The sequence below is a fragment of the Schistocerca gregaria genome, chromosome 1 (assembly GCF_023897955.1).
Source record: "Schistocerca gregaria isolate iqSchGreg1 chromosome 1, iqSchGreg1.2, whole genome shotgun sequence".
Classification (NCBI taxonomy): domain Eukaryota; kingdom Metazoa; phylum Arthropoda; class Insecta; order Orthoptera; family Acrididae; genus Schistocerca; species Schistocerca gregaria.
Genome location: NC_064920.1, coordinates 1,174,468,415 through 1,174,481,569, shown reverse-complemented (window position 1 = coordinate 1,174,481,569; position 13,155 = coordinate 1,174,468,415). Strand labels below are relative to the sequence as shown.

Here is a 13,155-nt window from a genome sequence, read left to right as displayed (position 1 = left end):
CAATCAAGGATTGCTACATAGGTGACTTGTCAGTTTTTATACTACATACAGACTAATAAACTTAATTTTAGGTTATAATACATGTGTTGCTATACAGGTATTTTACACATTTGTCATAATAAAGTATTTTACACATTTGTCATAATACATATTGTGGTGATCTATACAATTATTTTTATGGTTATCATTCAAGAATTCTTCTACCGTATAGTAGCATTTATTTTTTAGATATGTTTCCAAGTCTCCTTCAGTATATTTTAGAGGTGGGTCACATTTCCCCTTCCAGATAGTATTTGTAAATTTCATGCCCATATAATGTGGAGTTTTTTCATATAGTGTTAGTCTATGGGTAGGTAACATGTAACTTGCTCTATGCCTGGTCTCATACTGATGCAAGAAGCAGTTGCCTTCAAAAAGTTGTGGGTTTCTTTTTGTGAATATGAGAAGCTCATATATATATAAGCTAGGTATGGACATTAGATCTAGTTTCTCAAATATAGGTTTGCAGTGTTGTCTCCTTTTTGCTCCTACCATGGCTCGGATTATCTTTTTTTGTAGCCTAAAGGCTTTGAGCAGATTTGTTTTCTCAGACCCCCAAAAAATTATACTATACCTTATGACTGATACAAAATATGCATAATATACAGTTTTCTTTACAGCTAAATCAGTAATGCTATATAGGACATTCATGGCATATACGAGACTGTTCAGTTGACTTAGTATGCTGTCTACATGGTAACCCCACAGCATATTCTTATTCACTAGTACCCCAAGGAATTTGACACAGTTTGCAGTGTCCAATTTTTTGTCTTTGTATGTTATTTCATTTATACATTGAGCCGATTGTTTTGTGGTGAAATGAACAATTTCTGTTTTTGTAAGATTTAATTTCAAGCTGTTATTTTTGACCCATTTCTCCACTTCCCCAAGTGTTTGCTCAATACGATGGATTAAGTCTTTATCAGTTTTGCAGCATACTATTGCTGTTGAGTCATCTGCGTAGAGGATGGTATCGGACTGAACCTGGCATGGCATATCATTAATATAATACAAAAATAGTAGAGGCCCTAATATAGAACCTTGCGGTACGCCTAACTGAGTGTGTTTCCAGCCAGAGACTAATTTTTTGTTACTGTTGTTTACAAGTACTCTTTGTTTCCTGTTTGCCAAGTATGACGACATCCAATTAAGAGATTTTCCTTGAAAACCATAGTTTGTCAGTTTTTGGAGAAGCAGGTCATGATTTACCGTATCAAAAGCTTTGGTAAGATCACAGAAGATGCCCGATACACACAGTCTATCGTCAAGACATCTGCTAACTTTTGTGACCAGTTCGTTTATTGCCCGAGTTGTGCTGCAGCCTTTCCTGAAACCATACTGATTGCGTAAAATAATGCTGTGGGATGAATTGTAATTTTGCATCTGATCACATGCTGCTCTTTCAAATATTTTTGAAAAAATTGGTAATAGTGAGATAGGCCTATAGTTTCCCATTTCATCTTGTTTGCCTTTTTTATGAATTGGCCTTACTTCTGCATATTTTAATCAGTCTGGGAAACATCCTTCATCAAAAGACTGGTTGATTAAGAGGGAGAGTGGATGCGCAGTACTATGACAGGCTATTTTTATTATTTTAGTGGGGACCTCATCCCAACCCACAGAGTTTAAATTTTTTAGGGACATTATGATTTTTATAACATCAGAGCTGGAAACATGGGAAAATTTAAAACCCGTGCAATTTTGCTCTGCAGCACTACCCTTTGTACTTGGTGGTGGATAATCACTAGTTTTATTACAATTTATGAAGAAGTCATTGAAGGATTCACAAATGGTACTGGGATCTGTAACAGCTCTACCATTTATCATTAGTTTTGAGGGGCATTTTTTCTCCATTTCATTGCCGACCTCACTTCTTATAACAGACCAAACAGCTTTTGATTTGTTTTTAGCATTTGAGATATAGCTATTATTTGCAATACGCTTTGCTAATTTAACTACTTTGTCAAATATTTTTTTGTATGTGCTTACGTATTTAAGAAATTCAGGACTTCGATTTACTTTTGCCTCCATATGCAGTTTCCTCTTTGTAGCACTAGACACTTTTATTCCTTTTGTTATCCATGATCTATTTTTAAGAGTCCTAGTCTGTACTGTTATAACAGGGAAACATTCATTGAATACACTCATGAATTCAGTTAAAAAGTTATTGTAGTTTTCATTTGTGGAAGTGTCTTTGCTGACTGACCACACAGTGGAGTTTAGTTTTTTAATAAATTCCTCTACATTTCCTTCACTAAAGCTCCTACATCTTTTTGTTGGGCAGGCTGGGTTTAGTTTTGATAGTGATACAAATAGTGCTGAATGGTCTGAGACTCCTAGATCTAGAATAAATTTTTCTTTTACACTGTAATTATAACTGCTAACAACATTATCTATACAAGTTGAAGAGGTTGCTGTAATTCTTGTGCATTGATCAAAATTTAGATTTAGCCCATATGTAGCTACCAGGTTCTTTAAATGTAAAGAAAATTTGTCATCAGTTCTTACATCAATGTTGAAATCAGCACATATAACTATTTTCTTATGCATTTTTCCTGTTTTTAATTTATATAGCAATGTCTCAAATTTTTCTAGGAATACAGAACTTATGTGGTACCCAGGGGTGCGATATATACTGATGATTAGCATGTTATACTCTCTAAGTTCAATGCAACAACTCTCAAATGTATGTTCTTCATTTAAATAGCTAAAATTCTGTCTTATTTCATAGCCTATTGTGGAATGCACTAGTATGCAAGAGCCACCATACCCATTAGTCCTACAGAAGTAGGTAGCTAGTTTGTAACCTGTAAGTTTATTGAGGAGTTTGATATTTTCAGGTTCAAGCCAATGCTCATTTAGACATATTACCTTTACAGATTGTTTCATACTTTCTAACAAAATTTCTATATCATAAAGCTTGCTGATCATTCCTTCAGATAGACCTCTAATGTTCAAATGCATAATGAAATTACTACTGCAAACATTACCAGCTAAAGCATCTTTAAAACTAACTGTTTTACTACGTAATGGCCCTTCCACATGCGTTTTCAGTACTTGCACTGAGTTTTTAATGTTGGGCCAAAGTCCGTTGGAATTGGCCCATTTCGCTAGTTTCCCTGCATGCTATCATTTAGGGTGATAACGTGTTTGTTTTCACAACTCCTTTCACGCAATATTTCATCAACAGCTTTGTTTATATCTGATGCGAGTCTCATCTTACCAGATCGATTTAGGTGCTGTCCATGCTTTGTGAACTAAGTTTTTTCATATATGCTGACGTCAAGTAGTCTTACGTTTTTGAATTTCGAACAGAAGTGTTTTAATTTTTGATTTCTTCGCCGAATTTCACTGTTTACACACGACCAGTCAACCAGGTCAAATCTCATGGGTACATTAGTTACTATTACATTTGTAGTTGACAGCAGTTGCAGGATAACGAGCAGTTTTTTTTATATATCCACTGGCTTCGTTACAGTAAACGTCGTTCGATCCCGCTATGAGAACAACACAGTCACTTTTACTGGAACTGGCACATTCTGTTTCTACATTTCTAATCACGTTTCCAAACTTAGCCCCTGGCTTAACGATGGCAGACACTTTCACGATCTCTTTAGCACTGTTTGAGACATAGTTTGAGACATTACGTGCATGGCTGTCTCCGAATATTTTTACCTTGGCTCCATGTTGCATTCCTTTTTGTGTGGTAGTAGTATTGTTCTTGGCAGATTTCGTCTTTGTTTCTAAGCGTCCACTTTCACCCAGGTCCTCTTCTACTACTAATATACTGTTTTCTTCTGAAACGTCTCTTCCTGGATTTTTAGACACCGCACCTTCCTTGTTTACACGCGAGTTACAAGTTTCAGAACACTTACTTTTGTTTACTTTTGAACGACGAGTATTATTATTCATCAAAATGTTGTATTTGTGTTCCAATGCAGCACATTTCACTTGTAAAGCTTCAAGATCACTTTGTAACACTCTAATTATTGCATCTTTGTCTCTAATAATGTCAATATACTTTTTCTCATACGTTTCCGTTACACATGCATCACACAACCATGAGTGGTCCACTTTTATCAGTTTTATGTTCATTTTGCAACAGTTTTCGTGAAACCACCACTTACAGCATTTGCATTGGATACCTTTCCTTACTTTTTTGTTGCACAGCCTACAATTATTACCACCTTTCACTTCATTATCATCACTTTTGTCGGAGCAATTTACACCTACTAGTCCGATCGGCGCCATCTTAATTTGGACGATCCTCTTTTCTTCAACCTCTTTCTTCCCCTTCAACTCTTTTGCCATAAGAAGGAGCCACTGCTCCAAAAGCTTGTAAAATTTAAATCATTTTGTGTGTGTGTTCCCATGCCACCACTTGGTGAATAGATTTTTTATCTATACATTTAAATTATTTTCTTTCTCTGATAGACTACAACTAATGCTATGCTGTCTTGACACAGGACACATCTTTCTAGGACTTAGAAGGGATTTCTTTATTGTATAAAAATAGAGTGGTCAAGAAATCTGTATCCAAGATGGTCACAGGGGGGCAGTCATAGAGCCAGGTAGATGTCCCTGTAGCTGTAGCAATTTCTCTAATACACAATAATTCAATTCAGTCTCTGTTATTTATATTTTTATATTGTACATAATCACATAAAATTTTGAAAATGTGAACAACTATGAAATGTGCCAGGTAAGGCCTGAACATACCTTTACATTGCCGACACTGGATGCCATGTGTAAAGGTGTATTCCCGTTGTTGTCCTTAGTGGTGGGATTTGCTCCTGCTCCCAGCAAGATCTCTACTTCATCCTGTGCAGAGTTACATTTTGAACTGTGCTTTACAAGCATTGCAAGTGGTGTCTCTCCATGCACATTTCTTTCATCTACAAATACCAGCTTCCTTGACACAATTTGCTCTATAAACTGAAGTCTGTTCCTGCTACACGTGGTTGCAAAGTGTAGAATGGTGTTGCCCTGGTTATCACTGCCCCAGTTTGAAGGCCAGATATCAAAAAGATAGTCAATGTCTGTGGTGCTCCCAACTTGAGATGCACGATGTATGATTCTCTGACAATTTTTAGCACTTGCTGTCACATCAGCTCCAGCACGAACCAGTAACTGGGTAACCTGCAACAAATGCAGTATTTTCACATTACTATATTTTCATTTTTATTTAATGAATGTTTTTTTTATGATGTACTTATTATAAGGATCATTCTGTAACTTAACAGACAAACAGCTGTAGAGCAAAAATAATTTATTAACTCAATACAATTCATTATTTATTTCTCCACTCTATCCTAGGTATTGCCTCAATCTAGAAGCAGTTTTGTACATTTTTCTTTATTTCTTCATATCCATTTAACTTAATGCCATAGAAAGCTACTTTCATTGGACCAAACACAAAAACCAAAATGAGCGAGAACAGGGTAGAAAGGATGAAGAGGCACTCACTCATAATTCACTTTTTTAATAGTTTACAACATCTGCAGGGCCGTCATAGGTCAAGCAATGTCATGAAGAAAAAGTACATCCTTCTTCTGTCATTCCAGACGTTTCCTCTTTATTGCAACTGATTGTGACTTTGTTCTCAATCACTCCTAAGCAGTACAGGTTGTTGATAGTGTGTTTCTCCTCCAAAAATCGCAGGAAATCAGACCATGGGCATTCCAAACAATGGATAACATGGTATTACCAGCCAATGGTCAGGTTTTGAAGTTCTTACCTATGGGTGTTTGACAGTGTTTCCACTGGATACTTTGATACTTCAACTTTGGCTCAAAATGATTTATTTATTCAGATTTCATCACAAGTTAGCCACCTATTGAAATCATTTTTGAGTTCAAAGCAAATGTGACAACTCTGTTCTTTGTAATGAATAATAAGTTTTCTGAGAACACACCTGCCACAAGCCTTCAGGTAGTTCATTTGTTTTGATAGAGGGGATATGTTGTACTGACACTCAATGTCTTTCAGCAATTTGCTCAGCTGAAGTCATCAGTCTACTTTGATGACTGAACCAATAGGTCATTATTGCTATCAGACGCCCAGGATGCCAATTACCACAAGTGTTTCAATTCCCTGCAATAGTTATAGTTGTCACTATTTCTGTTCATGTGTTTAATTATTTAATGACCCTCATATCTGAAACCTTTATTCAGGCATAGAACAATGAAGATTATTACCTTCATATGAAACATAATTTTCTGGCTACAGATATTCAGGCACAAAAATAAATAGTGACTCATGTGCCAGGCAGTCGGTTAATTTAAAGATTTGTACCTTCGTTGTAGTCATTGTATGCATAAGATCAGCTTAAAGTGAGTATCAGGACATATTTTCTCATGGATAACATTGGTTTAGTTTTTGATACAAACATACCATATTTGAGCTTGGTTGATGTGTTTTGGTCACAGGCAGTGCTCAGTTTGAGTGCATGAACTCAGTGATGTAGCATGTGGGCATGGCTCCAGGTAGTACTAATGGGGAGTGGGGGGAGGTGGGGGGGGGTGTATGTCAGTGGGCCACAGGAGCAGCATCGCTGACCAGCCCCAGTAGCAGGGTGAGCCCTGTGGAATTGTCATATCAAAACTGTTGGACATAACATAAGTTCTATGCTAGTGTGCACAATGAGACTTCATATTAAAGAGGAGATCAACACAATTACACTACTATGCACATTTAATTTGCAATTAATGTATGTTAGAAGATACAGCACCAAGAAGATATATATATAACTGATACACAGCAAATAATTAGTAACTTTGGTAATATTTATGGTACAAAAGAGATCAAGCCCTCAAATTGCAGCTCTCAGTAACAAAAACCAATTGAACTCACATAACTCACATATGTCACATTATAATTAATTAAGCTGTGAGGCACATTTAACTGAACTGTAATTAAAATTCAGCATATGATTTAATGCAAGAAACATACACAATTAGCAAGGTCATATGTGTGACAGACATATTTAGACATCACATCCGACACCTAGTTCATAAGATTTATACTTTTAATTGTGTTTTTTAATTTATTGTTAAGTTGCATAGTTTTAGCCATTACTTAAAAACTGTTATATCTCTAATGATTCTAGTTAATAAGACTTATATGTTTTATTTTTTAATTAATTGTTTATGCATTTGTGTAGTTACATCTGCAACATAAAAACTATTATATCTACCATAATTCTGATTACTTAAAAGCAAAAATGGGGAAAAGTCCTACAAGAATGTAGTGCTATTTTCATGTTTGTTTTAATCGTTGGAAATGGAAATGAGCATTTGGCATCATTGGCCGGGAGGCCCCTTGTGTGGCAGATCCGGCCGCCTTGGTGCAGTTCTTATTATGTTTGAGTGACCTGCATGCTGGATGGGGTGAAATGATGATCAAGACAGCACAACACCCAGTCCCTGAGCAGAGAAAATCCCTAACCCAGCCGGGAATCGAACCCAGGTCCGTAGGACGGCAATTCGTCACACTGACCACTCAGCTATCGGGGTGGACATTTTAATAATTGACATTGCAGATATTACCAACTGATTTTCTGCATTGCAATAAAACTTTGCATTTAGTTAGATAATTTTTGGGAAAAATACTGCAAATGAAATAAAGTGTAAAATATCAGTTTTGCTTAGAATTTTAGTATGCAGGTAACAAGATATTCAGATTTATACATCATTTACATATATAGAAAGTTGTGAATGAGGCTGGTGAAGGTAAAAAGTCATTGACTGACGTAAATGCAGGTTGTTCCATGGAAGGGAGGACGCAGGCCATCTTGTGCACTGTCACAGTTTGGTATGTCATTGAAGAATCTATGCTGGTTTGATGGTGATCTAGTTGTGCACATTTTTGGTGATAGGAATTTTTGCATCATCAGTTGCAATATTTTGTGTGAGTAGGCAGAACTATGATTTATTTCTGCTAATAGTTCAGCAGAACTTGAATTTTGGCATATGAAGTTGATTTAGACTCTAAATTTGTGCACTGAGTCTGAACTTTAGCTCAGTTTGCCAGTGTGGAAGTTATATTGTTCATGGAACTGATTGAGACATAGGTTTAAGGCAGTGTGTGTTGGTTTGACTCTTTATTATATGTGATTTCATGTGGAGTTTAGTGCTCTGTTAGATTTTAGCTATAAAAACAGTGTTTTTCAACTATTTTATTTTATATTGTGTGTTCACTAATCACTATATTAGGGGCTTGTGCTGTTTTTAAATCACTGTATCATGTAGTTGCTTTCACCAGCCTACAAATTATTATGTGAATTTTGCGCATAAGAAACTTTACTAGTTAAAATTGAACAATTGTAGATGGAGTATATTATTTGATGCTGAATGCATATGTTAAACCTAACAATTATTTGTCTGTCTGATTAATAAAACATCAGAGCTGCATACAGAATTTTATTTTTATTTAGAAAGAGTACAATAATCAGACAAAGACTGCATATCATCCTCAGAATTGACAACAAGGAACCATTATTATGTAATTGTGGGCTTGGTTCCAGGATTTAGGCAACTAGACCCAAAGGATAGGTTGGCTTTGTGAAAATATTTCCATAGACCAAGATAAATTTAATCAAATAAACATTTATCCTGTTAAGACGGGTCTTTGTAATCATGGTGTGCAGCTAGTTACAGTGTATGCCACAGCATCATACAGTAATGGAAAACATTCCTCCAAAATGGTGTGTTCAGTTAACAATGTAACAAACGCAAATTTTAGGGAAAGCTTGCAGCAGTTAGACTGAGATGACATGTACAGGGAACCTGGTGCTAATTTAAAGTATAATTTATTTCATGATACATTTGTGAGTACATTTGAAAATGATTTCCCTAAGAAAACAGTGAAACCTTGTAAAGAACCATAGCTCAGTTAAGGGACAACTATGTCTTGTAACTGAAAAAGGGAAATGTATCAAATACGAAGCAAGATCAATAATCCAGAAACAGCTAAATAATACAAAAACTACTGCATTATATCAAGGAAAGTTATTAAAAAGTCCAGAAGTACGTGTATTATGGCTGAGATTTGCACCTCTGATGTACGTTAAACTACACATGGAAAGGACCACCAGCAAAATAATGATGAATAAACTAGAAAAGGATTATTTTGCAAAGGTACAAACACCAAAGGCTGCTCTGTATGACAACAGGTTATGGGAGTATCTCATGACAGAAACAGTTATGAAACACATGTGGACTTTGGCATATGACCCTGTGGGAAATCCAGGTGGACAGTAGATGAGGGAGTTGCGCAGGCTAGATAGGAGGTATTGCACCCACCAACACTGTAAGTGGGCCCAGCATGTACCGACTTTCAAGGACACCATAAACAGTGTCAAAATTTATGCCCCTGGATTCACTCCGTATCAAGTGATGATGCTAGATAGACCAACAAACCTGTTGTCAGGGGTTGTGGATTTCCCACCAGGATGCCAGATCTCTGCAGAATAACTTGAGGCAAAGATCAAACAGCACATGGAAGAGAAGGCCAAGGAGAGACAGAGACTGAATGATGGAAGGTATGAGGCTGTGCAATATGAACTGGGTGATATGGTGCTTGTCAGGAAGAAGGAAAAGTCCTGCTATTTGGATGGAGAAATAAGGAAACTATTTGAGTTGAACCATTGGCTGTTTATGATTATGAGTGCACGTACCTGAATGCTTATCATGTAGCTTACCCAGTTTCAGCAAAACTACTGGGATTATGAAATTTAATTGAGCTAAGATCATGCATTCATAAATGAGCAGTGGCTTGTATTCTGGAAGTGAATTCATTGTATTTTTATTATATTTGTACATAGATAGAAGTTCAGTATACTGAGTTGTTTTTATATTTTTGTTTGTATGTATTATTTTTCTATGTTATTAATCCTGTGAATTAATTCTTGAAGGCAGAGGTAGCTCTGGATTTCATGGCATTATTAATTTGTGAGTTTTAAGGTGTTAATTAGGTTAGACTTTCTTTGTTGTGTTTATTTCTATTAATGCTGACAGAAGATGAGTCAGTTAATTTGATTGTTCATTGATTTGCATTGAGATGGCTCTGATTGCTATGAGTTTCCATTCCCTGACATGTGTACAGCTATGGTCAGGGATCATTCTGTATAGGTCACAGAATCAGATGTGAAAAACTGCAACTGCGTTTCTTGTTTTTGACACTTTGGCAGCATGTACCTTTGTCTCTGTTCTGATGAAATTCATGCCATATGAGTTTGGTCTGCCAAGGATGGCTTTACAATGTCTAAGGGATGAAATGGCTAATTGGTTCAGTCCGTTCTATTATTAGAGAATGGTCTGCCTAAAAAGCTGTAAAGGACATCACAACAATGCTGACTGTACTGAGTCTGCAGATAGGCAGGACAACTTGCATGAATGGCTAACACAGCGACCAGTTAAAAATCAAACAATAGAAAATCCAGGATGGAATGTAACAATGCAAGAGAAGGAATTGTGCCTGTCACGACTCATCATATAGATGCTGAGTCATGACAGGCACAATTGCGTGAGTTAGTGTGTGCGTGTGTGTATGTGTGTCTAATTATGAGGCATTTTATTTTTACAGATTAGCCGACTGCCGCAAAGCACTAGCCTGCAGAGAACAAGAATCATCGCCTGATTTCATTCTAATAAGTAAAATTTCTGAATCATTTTGAATGACTGAGCTATGACTCTGTTTCCTATCATGAATGATTGTCGAACGAATTGTGAACTACATAGATAGGAGGAAAAATTACAAACTTTAATTGAAATTCAGTAAATAGTTTAATATAAGACACACAAACAATTAGTAAGGCAGTACACATTGGGTGAATTACTCACATTTCATATCCAACATATAATTCACAAGATTTTTATTTTTTAGTGTTTTTGATTAATTGTTAATTAATTTGCATAGTTTCACCCAAAACTTAAAAACTATTACATGTATCATAATTGTAAGTACTTCAATGGGAACAGGAGGAAAAGTCCTATGAGACTGTGGTGCCATATTTATCTTTATTGTAATAACTGACAGTGAAAAGATTATGAGCTGATTTTTAGTGCTGCAACAAAACTTGGTGTGTGTTTAAATTTTGAGTGAATTACACACATAAAATAAAGTGCTAGTTATCAATTTTCTTTAGAATTTTAGTGCATGGCTAATGGCACATTCAGTTTTTTAATTTTATTTATGTGATGTAGGTACAGTGTTCCCATGGGGGGGGGGGGAGGGGGGGGGGGGATAAATGCCTTGCCTTAAAAAGGTGATGGCCATCCTGCACATTCTCACAGTTTTGTTCAAGGTTGAAGAGGCAAGATCTTTGCTGGTCTGAGCACTGATCCAGCCATGCACGTTTTTGGTGACAGAAATTCTTAGCGTTGTCAGTCTCGATGCTTCGAAGTATTTTGCATGAGTTTCCTGGGAACTTCAAGAGTTTTTCTGCAGTGCCAGGTCTCTGATCTATTTCTGCCAGTAGTTCAAGAGAACATGTGTTTTCATGTGAGAAGTTGATCTGAATTCTTGCACTGAGTCTGAATGTTAACTCATTCTGCCAGTGTGGGACTCAGATTCTTCCAGCAACTAAACAACTTATTAATTTAATGCAATATGTGTTGGTTTGATGTTGGTTTGACTCTTATTGTATGTGTTTTAGTGTTTTGGAGTTTAGCTTCTGTTAGATTTTTGCTGTGAACACTGTCTGTGTTTTCCAGGTTATTTATTTCATATAGTGCATTTGCTAACCACTATATTGGTGGCTATTTTCAAATCTTTTATTCATGTAGTCACTTTCACTAGCCTATTAATTATTATGTGAATCTTACAGACAATAAACTTTCTTAGTCAAACTTGAATAATTATCATATGGGTATGTTATTTAACACTGAACGTGTCTACGTTCAACCCAACAACTATTTGTCTGTCTGATTAAAATATAAGAGGCGAATTTAGTATTTTATTTTTATTTAAAAAGCATAAAATAATTAGACAAAGAGAAGACTACAAAGAGCCATTACTGTCGCAAGTTTCATTCTATAAATGAGGATGCCAAATGCTGATAATACCATAAAAGCAAAGTAGATTCTGAGATTATAATATTGAAAAAACAATTCTAGAATTTTTAAGTGTGATCATATATACAAGGATCAATGGTGAACATATTCACATTGCACCTGTCAATATTGTTATTGTTTTTTTGATTATCAAACTGAAAATTGGTTTTGTACAATTCTCTATTTGGTCTAGATTCTTCATCCTACATTATTAACAACATGACTTAGATAGTCATGCACTCAAAAAACACAGGACACCCAGAACAATTAGAGCAGGACATTCATATTCACAGGACATGTACAATAGTATCTTCTGCAGAAATGATTAGTATTTCAGGTATCTTGGTTCAGCCTGTGTCCTGTTGCATAGTAGACACAGGCTACACCATGGGGCCTGATAACTTGTTCCATGCATGATGGCATTGACACACATAAGGAGCAAATGGTGTCCTGCGGTATAGCCATCCATGCTGCATTCACTGACATTCATCTATGGTGGTTGCCATTGGGTTACAGCACTGCACCTGTTGTTTCACCATAAACCACACATTTTCAATTGGCGACAAGGCTGATCTTGCAGGCCAGGGCAAAAGGCTGACATTCTGTGACACCAAGAAGGTACTTACTTGTGCAGCAATGTAGGGTCATGAATTGTCTTGCTGAAAAATGTTATCTGGGCTGTTGTATAGATAGGGTATGGCTATAGGCTTCAGGATGTCATTCACATAGGTCACACAAGCACCAACTGTGATTTGTGGTTGTACCCAACAGCATACCACACTATAAGTCCTTGAGTTGGACTTTATGTCTTGTGCAAATGCAGTCACTGCGATGCTGCTCCCCATCTGTGGCAAACCACAACATGGCCATCAATTTCTAACAAACAGAGTCTGGATTCATCCAAAAACACTATCTGCGCTATCTGATGCTATTCCTGTCCCCAGTGACATCCTTCCATACGCCATTGACATCTAGCATGTTTCTGAACATTTGTCAAAAGTAGGCGGAGAAGTGGACGACATGTGTGAAACCCATGCTTTAATAAAACAGCAACAGTCCGTCA

General features: G+C 36.4%; 1 protein-coding gene across 1 annotated transcript in view; it reads right to left on the bottom strand.

Annotated features, from left to right (window-relative positions):
• LOC126284410 (serine/threonine-protein phosphatase 6 regulatory ankyrin repeat subunit C-like) overlaps window positions 1-13,155 on the bottom strand; it is a 312,174-nt gene that overhangs the window by 63,469 nt on the left and 235,550 nt on the right. Inside the window, exon 16 of the mRNA XM_049983326.1 lies at window positions 4,759-5,178. Within this exon, the coding sequence (XP_049839283.1) occupies window positions 4,759-5,178 (420 nt within the window). The remainder of the gene's footprint in view (window positions 1-4,758; window positions 5,179-13,155) is intronic.